General features: G+C 36.7%; 2 protein-coding genes across 5 annotated transcripts; one reads left to right on the top strand and one right to left on the bottom strand.

The window, feature by feature from the left end:
- Positions 1–852: 852 nt before the first annotated feature.
- LOC113313234 (UDP-galactose/UDP-glucose transporter 5-like) lies at positions 853–4,427 on the top strand. The gene is made up of 11 exons (XM_026561978.1): positions 853–1,246; positions 1,445–1,558; positions 1,651–1,743; positions 1,871–1,936; positions 2,316–2,414; positions 2,745–2,824; positions 2,957–3,069; positions 3,353–3,441; positions 3,562–3,648; positions 3,761–3,829; positions 3,920–4,427. The coding sequence occupies exons 1-11, from the start codon at positions 1,145–1,147 to the stop codon at positions 4,037–4,039; spliced, it is 1,032 nt and encodes a 343-aa protein (XP_026417763.1). The 5' UTR covers positions 853–1,144; the 3' UTR covers positions 4,040–4,427.
- A 263-nt stretch (positions 4,428–4,690) lies between these two features.
- LOC113313233 (protein-tyrosine-phosphatase MKP1-like) lies at positions 4,691–9,166 on the bottom strand. 4 transcript variants are annotated; one of them, XM_026561973.1, is made up of 4 exons: positions 9,006–9,166; positions 6,299–8,851; positions 5,068–5,242; positions 4,691–4,952 (listed from the first exon to the last, which is right to left on the bottom strand). In XM_026561973.1, the coding sequence occupies exons 2-3, from the start codon at positions 8,732–8,734 to the stop codon at positions 5,186–5,188; spliced, it is 2,493 nt and encodes an 830-aa protein (XP_026417758.1). In that variant the 5' UTR covers positions 8,735–8,851; positions 9,006–9,166; the 3' UTR covers positions 4,691–4,952; positions 5,068–5,185. The 4 variants fall into 4 exon arrangements, with proteins under 4 accessions (XP_026417758.1, XP_026417761.1, XP_026417762.1 ...); XM_026561976.1 differs by having other exon boundaries at positions 6,299–8,768; positions 9,006–9,150; XM_026561977.1 differs by having other exon boundaries at positions 6,299–8,787; positions 9,006–9,072.
- Positions 9,167–12,987: the final 3,821 nt, after the last annotated feature.

Below are 12,987 nucleotides of genomic sequence, written 5' to 3'. Positions count from 1 at the left end.
TCACTCAACGATTTTATTACTATATACTAATATACTACAATGACATTATCATCATTTACCTTATTATTATTTTGGTATTTTAAATTCGTATCTAGATTGGGACATTTTATTCTTCATAATAAACTTTATGGATTGCGTTGTTTTAGACTTACTGCTTTCATACCACGCTCAAGCTTAATTTGTTAGATAAAAACTCCCAATAATCGTCCAGCTAAGTCATATTATACTTTGATTGTCATCTTTCACAGGTGATGTTTACGTTTAATCTATCATCACCATTTAAAACCTTGGAATCAACAAATGAAAAAGGCACCAAGGATTTTTTTTTTTTTGAGGAAATCATCGATTGTGATACCTAGATAACAAAAACCGGACTATATAGGTGGATATATATGGATAACAAAAGCATATCAATGATATTTCAAAATATTTTCACGGAGCTTACCAATCTAGAAACCCTATGTCGGATTCCGAAGATTACATGACGCCTAGTATGTAATACAATTATTCAATGGATTTTAACATAGGGTTTCTAACTTGGTAGTTTTTGATTTTGTTCAATAAAAAAGAGAGATTAATGAAGAAGAAGAAGACAAATAAAAATGGTAATAATCAAAGTCAAAGCCAATTTAACTTTTACGGATAACCGGGTGGTACATAAGAAAAACCAAAATTAAAAAATAAATTGATTTTAGAAGCTGTGGAGGGGATGAGAAATGGGGATGGGAAATAGGGGAACCTTAAAACAAAATGCAATAAATATAGAATGTATTGTTCACCAACTTTTAATATGGGTGAAGGTTAAAGTCAATATATCTATATTGTAGTTCTACTGACTGAGTGCCGGCAGAACAGAACTTCAGTTCAGATACTCTCTTTGCAACTCATATGAGCTCTCTTTCTCTTCCCCTAAAACCCGCGCTAACCCCTAGGTCCCCTATAACCACTCCGAATCTCTCTCTTTTACCAGTAACACGTGTGTCTTCTTCGGCAAATCTCTTTCCGTTACCTTTTCTTGCATCTTTAGATCCAACAAAGCTCACTCCTTTTTTTATCCCTAAATATTTCTCTTCATCATTTTTTACCCTTAATCGATTCTGTAACTGTTAGGATCATCTCTCATTAATAAATCTAGGATCCTTCCATGGCTGAACCTTCAATACAAGAGAAAGATAACAAATTTTGGAAAGGGGTTTTTGCTGTGGCTGGAATCATGACTACTCTTGTTATATATGGTGTTTTACAGGTACCCCCATTCTCTTTTCAATCCCTAAAAAAAGAATACTAATTATCAAAATTTTAATGTTTTTAGTTTTTAGAAAACAGAAAAACCTTGCCTTTTTTTTTTTAATGTTAGATGATGTGCATTGTAAGCAAGGACAATTTTGTATGCAGATGGAAAAATTTCTAGTTTTTAATTCATTTTGAGTTGGTTATGTTGCAGGAAAAGATCATGAGAGTACCATATGGAGAAAACAAAGAGTTTTTTAGATATTCATTGTTTTTAGTCTTTTGCAATCGGATTACAACATCTGCTGTATCTGCAGGCTCTTTACTGGTGAAGTGTAGCTCAGCTGATATGGGTTTTTACTGTTGGAACTATATAACCAACCACACACACTGATATGTAATTTTTGTTTTTTCTGATAGGCAAGTAAGAAAGCGTTGGACCCTGTTGCACCGATTTATAAGTACTGTCTCATATCAGTTTCTAACATACTTACTACAACATGCCAGTATGAGGTACTCGTTCTGAAAAACTGAGAATGATCGTATATGGTATTGTGTCAGTTCTTACTGGTAGGTAAGTTCAATTGAGCACTGCTCTTTGCCAATGTATCTGACGTTTTTGCTAAATTTGTTGTCCTAGGCACTCAAATACGTTAGTTTCCCAGTTCAGACACTTGCGAAATGTGCCAAGATGATACCAGTTATGGTAAGTCATAGTGTCTATTTAATTATAGTTATCACTTTTCATTTTGAAACATTCTTTTTTGCTGCAAGACTGCGACATTGAAACATGACAAATCAATATATACTGTTAATTGTGATTTATATGCTGTTATACACGACTAGTATCTGAATATTTTTTTTAGCTCTTCGCAATGAAAGAGCATATGTTATTCATTGACTTTCTCGTCTTTTATAACGAGATGCTTTTGGTTATCTTGCTTAATTATGTTTAACGCAATCTAACCGTCAATTTGATTTATGTTCCCTCATCGGTCTAGGTTCCCTTTGTAACTAAATTTTTATGCCTATCCTAGTCTCACATTTGTTCTGTTTTAGCTCATTCTCTTGCAACTTTTCTGCAGGTATGGGGCACAATGATCATGCAGAAGAAATATAAGGGCCAAGACTACTTGTTCGCTGTGCTAGTGACACTAGGGTGTTCGTTATTTATATTATATCCGGTAATAACTATGGTGTAATAGGCTATCTTTAGTTGCAGTATTCTTTCATCGTAGAAGATTCATCTTTTCCTTTTGTACATAAAAAGGCTGGCTTGGGGTGGAATCTAAAACTATTAACCATGGAAATTCCAAATAGAACATGTTATTCCAATATAGCTTTTGAGTACTGGCTTTCTGCTTGACCTTGGTTTTAGAATGAAAGCCAAAACTTATGTCATCATCATTTACCGTTTTCGCTTTACCATTTGATGTATTTTTAAAAGATGCACCACTCGGGATACTGGCAGTTATTGGTTGTTGATAAATTGTTTTGTTGATTTTTGTGCGTAGGCCGCTGCAGACATTAGTCCATATGCTAGTGGCAGGGAAAGCACAGTTTGGGGTGTTTCCCTGATGATGGGTTATCTTGGGTAAAGATTTACAGAATCCTCCATTTCATTTTTGGTTTGTCAACATCTGTCCAAAATCTGACACCATTCTCTCTGTATTCCCTGCTCTTATACTGTCATTTTTTTTTACAAACATCTTTCCTTGTTTTACAGGTTTGATGGATTCACAAGCACATTTCAGGACAAGCTATTTAAAGGATACGATATGGAAATACATAATCAGATATTCTACACGACATTGTGTTCTTGTATTCTCAGTTTATCTGGCAAGTATCTGTCTCTCTGAATACTGGTTAACGTGTATCATATGTTGTAGGTTTAAGTCATACTGGGTCCGACCTTAAATCTCTTCGGTGTTAATGCTTAAATAGAAAGAAATAAAAACTGTTTTCTTATACCTATTTATGCCTCTGTTATGAAAAGTAGTTTGCTTTCGTTTGTCCACATTTTCTCTGCAAAACGTATATTTACTAACAAGCTTTAGTGTTTGGCAAAAATATTGCTAATTTTGGGTTGCTGATACTGCTAGCTTTATTTATTCTCAATCAGGTCTTATATTACAGGGGAATCTTCTCCTGGCAGTAGATTTTGTCGCTCGACATAATGATTGCTTTTTCGATATTGCATTGCTTTCTACTGTAAGTAATATATTGTCGAACCTTAGTTACCAGTTATTAAGTAATATTCTTAAACCTAATCACATATAAAGAAAATAAGAAAAACTTAATTATAATTGGCGACTAAAATTTCAATTGCAGGTAGCCACTGCTAGTCAGTTTTTCATTTCTTACACGATCAGAACATTCGGGGCACTTACTTTTGCTACCATAATGACCACAAGACAGGTATACAGAAAACCTCCAAAAGTAGAAGTGTAGCACTTATTATTAATCATGTTGTTTTGAATTTCATACCGAATCATATGGTGTTCTGATTTACGTTACCTTTTTGATGAAGTTGGTGAGCATAATGTTGTCGTGCATGTGGTTTGCACACCCATTAAGCCCAATACAGTGGTTTGGAGCGGTAAGCCTCAAACTCTTCCTCTTTGTTCCGGATTTCTTTTTTATCTATAAAAATAATCTGGTGACACCTTTTATTGGACTATGGAACCAGGTTGTCGTCTTTGGTTCTCTTTATATGAAAAGCTTTATGAGAACTGTATCTCAAAAGCTAGCATTACCCGAACATGTGCAAGGTGGTGTGGTAACAAGTCCATTGAAAGGGAACCCTTGAGTACTATGAAGAACTTTTCTTGTTGTTTGTGGAATAGGGATGTCATTAGACACATTATCCTCACAATCGAGGAATTACGACCTTCTATTAAGCTCTTATGTTGTTTGAAATTTTTGTTCATTCACTCAAACACAAGAGGTAGAAGGGCTTTGCTTAATCCAGAAGGTTAGTTCTATACTAGCTGAATTAGATACACTAGTTAAAGGAGAAGAAAAGGGAAAGAAGAAGTTGCACACAGGTATATGTCGTTTGATTATTTTTTTCCTACATATATGGTCAAGTCTAGCTCAAAAGAAGTCAGTCATGTAACACAATGAGATCTAATATTTGATCAACGAGATTGACTTTAACCTCTGGGGTTATAACTCGCGGACCGTCTTTTCTTCTATTTTAACTCTCTGGCGATGAAGCTATAGATGATTGTTGGTTCCATATGTTCATCTTTTTCTCTTTCACATATCACTGGTTAAACGAATCAAGCTGTAATTAAGTGTTAATGAGATGGCATATTTTGATGGTATTTATAACCCGGATATTCATACAGAACTTCATGTAGTAGAGCAGGTTTCGGAACTCCATTCACTTCAAAAGCCAAAAAGAAAGGAGAGAACCTCTGTCGAACTAAAACATTTAAAAAAAAAAACACCATGCTGAAGGAAAGTCGAGAAGGCATGCTTCTGCTTTATCTTTAAACTTTCTTTATACTTGGGTGCTCTTGCACATGCTCAGACAACAGTCACGTAACAAGCTTAATCGTGGGAGGAAAATCCAATATATCTACTCATCGATAGGAAGCTAAATGTTCAGTATACAAGGGGAAAGAAAAAACTAATTCTAAGTCAGTGATAGGCGGCCAAACGGTTACTGTACAACAATTGGGCCATCCCACAGATTACTTCCTCGTCAGAGTGCCCTACAAACCAAGAAGTAATAGAACTTGTAAGCCAAGATAAAAGCCATAACGTTGAAAAGTATACTAGGGAGAAACAATAATGTAGCGGACGTGAAGGGCTGTAGTTAGTAATTACATTGTTGAGTATGTCAGGTGCAGCTCTTGCTACATGACAAACATTGTTGTCGTAAATAGCTCGTGGATTAGGAAAATTTAGTGCCAGTGCAAAATACTCATTCCTCATCTGCTGCAGGCTACAAAGAATACAACAGATCAAGGAATTCAGCTGGCTCCTCTTCCTCTTTAACCACCTGTCATTAACCAACACAAAAAACAAGGTTAGAATCATCAAAGAGTTTATATCAGATACCTATTCCTTCTTTAGTTTTAGCAGTGCAGGTAAAATATATTAAAGAAGAAAGCGCTAAAGAAGATAGCGCAAACTTCTCAGAATCTTGCATGCAGACGAGCCTTGGAAGACCTAGCTACTTGTGTTGTTTAGCAATCATTCACCGTATGCAATATGCAAATTATTAGAGATCCTTGGTTTCGGGTATTTTAACTGCGAGTAAACCGAACTGCTGATAAGTGCTAAATAGCAACATAATACATTATGCTACTTTTATTGATCACATGTCTAAAATCAGAGTACGCACCTTTTTACAGATGCATTTTACGTGCCTAATATAGTAGGGAGATTTACCACTTGCAATCAAGAAAAACAGCACCACACTAAAACCCAACTTACACCATCATATTTACATCATCTCAATTACCTCGTAACCACCACCATTAACATAGGCTTAACACTGCTAGGAGCGGATGCATGTAGCTCACTCCGTTTATCACCCACTCTTATGTAGCCATATAAATGAAGGCTGTTCTCCTTGTAATACACATCAATTACATGATGAAGCTGGTCTTTCTTTTCTTCTGTCAAATTATCAATTGTTTTCTATTTCTTACTTGTATGTATATCGCAAACTAAAAATTCAAAAGACACAAAATAATAAAGAAGTATAGAGACACCGTCATGAATTGTACCTCTATTTATAGGCTACGCAGAGAGCGAAAATTTATTAGCAGTGATAATAGAGAAGTAATGGCATGCATTCATTACTATCTAGGTATTAATCCTAGGCAAGTGATGGAGGTTACAGCGCAGAAAGAGAAGAGATGGAGATGTAAAGATGGTGGTCTACGCGAGAGAGAGCTAAGGGACTGGACAAAAAACATTATGGTGTCATATGGCAGTAGCCAAAACAGCAGCAAAAATTCAGATTTGAAGAATAATGGTGTATAGAGGACAGTATTAAGCAACCAATAGTTAATAACCTAAACAAAGAAAAAAAGAATAAACACAATACCTTAATGGTGGCATCCTTCGGAAGATCTATTAGACTGTGAAAGTCCGAACCAGCTTGATTCCAGTCAACCTGTTCTACTTCAGCTACATCTATTTTGTCAGTTAATTGAGTTTGGCTGTTATCATGTTTGAAGAATTTTCCTATCCATAAATAAGGTATCCTAACTGTGTCCTTGCTTACACCTACACTTGGAGCTAAGAAAAGAAATGCAGATTTTGAATCCAAATTGCTAACTGCAAATGTTTCAATCTTTTCTAAGTTAGGCCAACAAAATATGGATGGTTGAATTGTGCTATGGACTTCTGAATCTTTGCCTAATGATTCAGCTTTAACAGACAACTCCCAACCATTTTGCAACTGGCTTCCTTGAATTGCATCTCCCACTTCACTTGAAAACCCTTCTTTAAACTGTGCGACTTCTTCTTTGTTGCAAGCTTTGTCCAGGGAGCAGGGATGGCTGTTTCTCCCCAAACCATCTTGCAGACTCACAAGAGAACTGGCAAATGCGCTTTTAAACCTTCTAGACGAGAGGGATGCATCATCCTTCGAGCAAGGCAACTTCAGAGAAGGAGACAAACTACCTCTTCGTTCAGCAAGAGAAAGCGCAAACCTTTTAGACGGTGACAGAACTGATTGAGAACCAGATTTTGGAGATTGACCGACACTCGCAACCCGTGGACTGTTGCATACATTGTGGGTAGAATTGTTAGTAGAAACATGTAACAAGTCTGATGAGGTAGAGGAAGCAGGTGATGGAGTAAGAGAACATGTCGATGTAGAAGGAGATTGTGAAGGTGATTCTGAACTAAATTTAGAACTGGGGATTGAATCAGATGACACAGAATTTGGAGAGTGATAAGATGGTGAAGATAATGTTGATGAGTCTGCAAGCAACGGCAGAAGTTTTTGTACACGACTATCAGTGTCTTTTATCAAAATGGAGTCGGAATAGATTCTACAAAGGGATACCTTGGGAGCAGAGACGAACTCTTTCATTTTTCCAGAAGCGAATCTGCGCCTTAACACACTCCAATTACTTTCGCGTACAGGAAGAAGGGTTTCCTCCCCTGCTTCTGATGATGAAAAGGGAGGCACAAAACCCCCTGCAGTTGCTTTTTGGAAAAGCTCATAGTCAACATTATATAAATCCACTTTTCTCTCACCTGCACAATTCTTAACCACTGACCCAACCTGATCACTGCACAGCTGCGCCCCGTTGTTGGACTTATTTACAGAAGGCACAAGGTTGTAAAAAGCATCCCAAAATTCCAATGGTTCATCACCTTCCTCAACTGTAACAATTGGACCCTGCACTCTCTCATACCGAACAACCTGATATGCAGCTCCCTTGGTATCCCTTTCCATGATGGGTTCACATCGTTTACCAATCCACACATAGATTGCTGAAGGCACGTGTATTATAAATGCTCCTCTAGAATCAAGAGCTGATGGAGAAGGATCGTTCAACATTTTCGGGACCAGATGGAGAGGGTCATAAGGAGAGTGTGGAGCCATCCTGTACATCCTCAGTACAGAACTGGGGCTCAATGGAATGGCATGAACCCTCTTTTGGCACTGCAACAACTGGCAAGCAAACCCCATGTTAGGGTTAGCAATCCGTCTTGCTGCCTTCACAAACTGAAAAGCATCATCAAAGCTCTGTCCTTCTCTCCACATCAAATATGCAATCACTAAAGATGTCGAACGAGAAACACCTTGACAACAATGAACAAAAACCCTTCCCCCTTGCTCTCTTACATCCTCAAAGTAGTCGAAGACATCATAAAGTATGCTAGTTATGTCCTCTGAAGGGCTATCCTGCAACCACAATGTCTTGTACACAAGGTCTGCCTTGAAGTATTCAGGACAAACGAAACCAACACAATTAAGAACATGAGTGATACCATTTTTTCTCAATATATCTCTGTTCTTCGCAACTGCATCTCCTCCGAGATAAATGTGGTCCGCAACCTTCGAACACTCTTTGTCGAAGCAAGCAATCCTATCTCTACTAGCAAGACTTCCCGACGGATCTGGAACCTTCTGGCACAGAGACACATCAAGCTTCAAACCCTCTCTAAGCTTAAATGAATCACCTTTACCACTGGGGGTAGGTGGTTGCCACTCTCCTAAATCATCTGAACCAGCTCTCGGCCATTCATCTAAACTTCTACGAGCAATCGACAATGGCTGCAACGGAGGCAAACAAGCTCTAGCCTTGCAATTCTGCTGCGACCCAGGAGTTAGTGGAACAGGGAACCGTCTAAACGGACCACCATTCTTCTCAGTACCTTCTTTTACATTATCAAAAACTGCAGGCCCCTGTTGCTGAGACTTAGATGCAGACCATGATGCCGACTTCCAGAACTTACGACCACCTGGTATTTCAAATTTCTCCACAGAAGTAGTGGCATCATCTTCTTCTCCCACCACCATCACCAACAATTAATCTCCTCAGCCAAAACACAACCTAATTCAATCCGAAAAAACTAAATTTCTCTGAGATAAATCATTTATTCCAGCAGAATTAACAATGTAACTTAACCCCCAGATCTAGGGCATCCAAAAAATAAACAAATTGAAATGAGAATCGAACTAGTGAAATAACAAATCAAATCTGTGAGGAGGCTACTACATAAAATAATAAGTGACAAGAAAAACATAAATTAAAACTAAAATTCGGAAATTAGGGTTTCCGGAGACTTACAAAATTGATTTGATTAACAAAATTTCGAAGACCACCACCACCATGAAGAAGACGAAGAAGAGAAACAGAACCCAAGAGAAACTTTTTTTTAGAATGAAAAGAAACCCAGGGAATAGGGTTAGGTTTTAACCACGGTTAAATAAATGTTCTCTTTTAGCCTAACCCTAGCTAGGGTTACATTTTTATAAACACGAACCTTGCGTGTCCCGCAGTTACGAAATTAAAAAGGCGATTCGTTTTAGGTCTCTTTCATTCTATTTGTAAGTAAAATTCTTTTTTTTTTCTCCTCCTCTATATTTTGAAATTCAGAGACACGTGCGGTGCACATGTACTGAAAAAGCTATGAATTCTTTTTGTATAGAAATAACTTCGTGTATTGGTGGGGGAACATTTGCATGTGTGGATCGATCGTACAGGACCATTTTCAACTCATTTGGTCTTTCGCCTCTTTCCTTTTTTATTTTTTATTTTTTTTGTTGGGTCCATCTAGTGTTATTGAAAGTAGAAATAGTATTATGTGTAAGATCTTACATATCCACACCTTCAATTGCAGTTCTTTTAAATGGTTCTACAGGAGATGTTTTTAAACTTTCTAAGAGGATTAAGACAGGGGATCCACTATTTCTTATCTCTTCCTCATTTGTATGGAGATTTTTTTGAGATTTTTGATTTTAAAAGAAAGTTCAGAAAAAACTGAGGATTTAAGAATTTGTATGAGCAATATTCCAATTTCTCATCTATTCTTTGCAGATGATTGTCTGATCTTCACTAAGGCAAATCTGCAAAGCTGCAAAAATTTACTAAATGCTCTTCATGACGTTAGCCTGGTGTTAGGGCAAATGGTAAATTTTGAGAAATCATGAGTCTCTTTTAGCAAAAAGATACACCATAAGCTAAAAATGACGATGTCCAAGCTGTTAAAAATAAAGAAAATAGATATCAAAGATTCTTATTTAGGAATGCCTCTGTTTATTGATAAATTAAAAAAATTAAAACTTTTCATTTCATTATATCTAGAATGGAAGAGATGGTAAAGGGTTGGAAAAGCAAGACCCTTAGCCAACCTAGTAAACTTGTTCTAAACAAGTCAGTCCTCTCTAGTATGCCCATCTACCAAATGGGGTGCTTCAAACTTCCCAAAAAAATCACAGCTAAGATAAATTCAATTAAAACTGAATTTTGGTGGGGAAAAGAATCAAATGTCAAGGGCTTTTACATAAAATTTTGGAATTTTTTTTGCAAACCCATCTCCATGGGAAGTTTGGGATTCAGGGATGCTGAAAAAATGAACCAGGCAATGCTGGCAAAGATTGCCTGGAGGATCATATCAGAACCCAATTCATGGTGGGTTAAAATGTTTACAAAAATATATTTCAAAAAAAAAACTTTTTGGCTATTAAAAAAGCTATAACAACTTCTTGGATGTGGAACTGTATTGTAAAGGGAGCTTCCTTAATTCATAAGCATACTTGTTGGGAGGTAGGGGATGGACAGTCCATAAATATATGGACTGACCAATGGATACCCGATCTAGATATTACTCTAGATCAAATTTGTTCCGAAATGAACATTCAGTTAACACTTGTATCGGATCTGATTAATCTTGATACTAATAGGTGGAACCAATACTTAATCATTGCTTCTTTTCCTCATATAATTGCTCAGCCTATTATGCATATTAAACTGTTTATGGATAGAAATGATACCTTAGAACGGGACAAACCCATGTGGAAACTAACTAGGAATGGCATTTTCACTGTTAGGTCTTTATATGATAAACTTTGTGGTAAACATGATATAAATATAGACAATGAAATATTTTGGAAGAACTTTTGGAAAGAAAAATTGCCACAAAGAGTTAAATTATTCTTATGGAAATGTATGAATGCTGCCCTGCCTGTCACAGAAATCCTTAGTAAACATATGTCCGAAGTAGATAACAAATGTATCTTTTGTAAAGAGAATATAGAATCTATGCAACATCTTCTTTTCGATTGCTGGTTCGCTAAGTCCATCTGGATGCAGCCTCCCTTTGTTGATGGAGGTAGGTATGATACTGTAAGAAACTCCTTCATGGATCATTATAAATGGTGGCAGATGCAAGGGGATAGCATAACAGAAATCAATGCTACTAAATGTTGGTTCATTTGGAAAAAGAGGTGTAATAGAATTTTCGAAGAAAAAAATGTCTCTTCCTTACAAACCTCTATCATCATTCAGAGATACTTAAACTTCTGGAATTACAATGGAACAAACTTAGCTATTCCAAATGTTGGTCCTATTATAAATTTAAATCTTAATGTTCCATGGAAACTACCTGATTCTAATTGCTTTAAGCTTAATTATGATGCATCTTGGATTTCTGCCACAGTTTATGCTGGTTTTGGCCTAATATTAAGAGATGATGCAGGTAATGGAAGAGCAGCAACGAGAGGTGTCTTCATGGCATCAAGTGCTGAAAAGGCAGAAGCTTTAGCTCTTCTACAAGGAGCTAAATCGGCTAGAGATGAAGGTTTATCGCATTTCTGGATGTAGAGAGACTGTGAAAGGATTGTAGGTTTCATTCAGAGAAGAGAGACTTTGATGGACTGGAGAGATCAGATGGTAGTCAAGGAAGCAGTGCAGATCTTAGAAAACTACAACAACTTTTTGGGTTTTAAATTTGTCCATAGATCTGGCAACTCTGTGGCAGATAAGTTAGTGTCGGAGGCAAGAAAATCCTCCATTTTTAACACTTGGAAGGAGGATTAACCAGCTTTCCTAAATAATTTTCTTAGTATAGATAAATTAGGTAATCAGTAAGAAGGTAGCAGTTCTACCATTAGGTTGTTGTCTACATCTCAAATTAGCGCATGTCCTTTTTGATAACATGACAACAACCTGTGTTGTTTGTATTTCGTCTAGGTTTTAATGCATTTCACTTATTCACAAAAAAAAGATCTTACATTATGACATGTACAACTTTGCTACAAATTGGGAAGTATTATGTGGCAAAAAAAAAGTAGAAATAGTATGTGAGATCAATCCAAGTGAAATTTGATGTTATGAGACATAGTTTAATGGGATTTTAGGACATCATAAAACAAAAAGGGTGGATCTCTGTTCTCTCTCTAACTATACCATTTGTTTAAAACAATCATTAAACTACTCAATTCATTCATCAAGAACATTTTAAATCTTAGAAATTACTCAGAAGAATTCAATAACATCCAAATTGAAAGCAACAAGCACATTAATCTCTATACTCAAAGTTCCCAAACTAGTACTTGCCATCCAAACCCAAACATTCATTTAAACCATCACACACAGTGTACTAAAACAAAAGATCATCAATCTCAGTCCAAAGAACCTGAGCATTACTTGTCAACACCATAAACATCTAGTTCACAACCTTAATCACGGGAAAATTAAAACTAAAACTTGCCCAAAAAAACACCTTGAATACCACTTCCTATTCACATCATCATCACCACCAGAAGAGAGTAGGCACCGGTAGCAAAGAGAGAAAGAACAAACTTCAGATCATCATCATCTACAGCAAAATTCGGAAGAACATGAGCAAGCATCGGAAAAACCATTTTGCAAAAAACTTGTTGATCATTTTCAAGCTCTTTTCAAAACCTGAAAATTTGGTTGGTTCCGATACCTGTAAAGAGATATCTAATAGTCATCTTCATCATATATCTAATCCTCTTCCTCACTATACCAGTTACTATACTCATTGTCAGATGAAGCAGGTGAAGTATTGTCCGAAGAAGAAGAGTTCTCAGCACTACCAGCACTTCCTTCAGTCTCATCCTCATCAGCCTCTTCTTCCAACATCTCCTCATCCTCATCATGTTCTTCACCTTCTTGCATGGTCCTTGCGAATATCTTTGGATTTGCTCTCTCATAGTCAAACCTTCTCCTCAATTTTCTCTCATGATATCTTTTCATCCTCTTCTTCTCATTTGTTGCGTCTGAATCTAATTCACCGGTATCA

Source organism: Papaver somniferum, chromosome 9, assembly GCF_003573695.1.
Source record: "Papaver somniferum cultivar HN1 chromosome 9, ASM357369v1, whole genome shotgun sequence".
Classification (NCBI taxonomy): Eukaryota; Viridiplantae; Streptophyta; class Magnoliopsida; order Ranunculales; family Papaveraceae; genus Papaver; species Papaver somniferum.
This window is presented reverse-complemented; position numbering and strand designations above follow the sequence as displayed.

What these genes read in the sequence shown, in the direction of transcription:
- LOC113313233 (XM_026561973.1), bottom strand. Translation starts at nt 8,734, where the DNA reads ATGGTGGTGGGAGAAGAAGATGATGCCACTACTTCTGTGGAGAAATTT. An exon ending in CGAAGGATGCCACCATTAAG is followed by an intron (nt 5,243 to 6,298) that starts GTATTGTGTTTA and finishes GGTTAATGACAG; the next exon opens with GTGGTTAAAGAGGAAGAGGA.
- LOC113313234 (XM_026561978.1), top strand. Translation starts at nt 1,145, where the DNA reads ATGGCTGAACCTTCAATACAAGAGAAAGATAACAAATTTTGGAAAGGG. An exon ending in TTATATATGGTGTTTTACAG is followed by an intron (nt 1,247 to 1,444) that starts GTACCCCCATTC and finishes GTTATGTTGCAG; the next exon opens with GAAAAGATCATGAGAGTACC. An exon ending in TATCTGCAGGCTCTTTACTG is followed by an intron (nt 1,559 to 1,650) that starts GTGAAGTGTAGC and finishes TTTTTCTGATAG; the next exon opens with GCAAGTAAGAAAGCGTTGGA.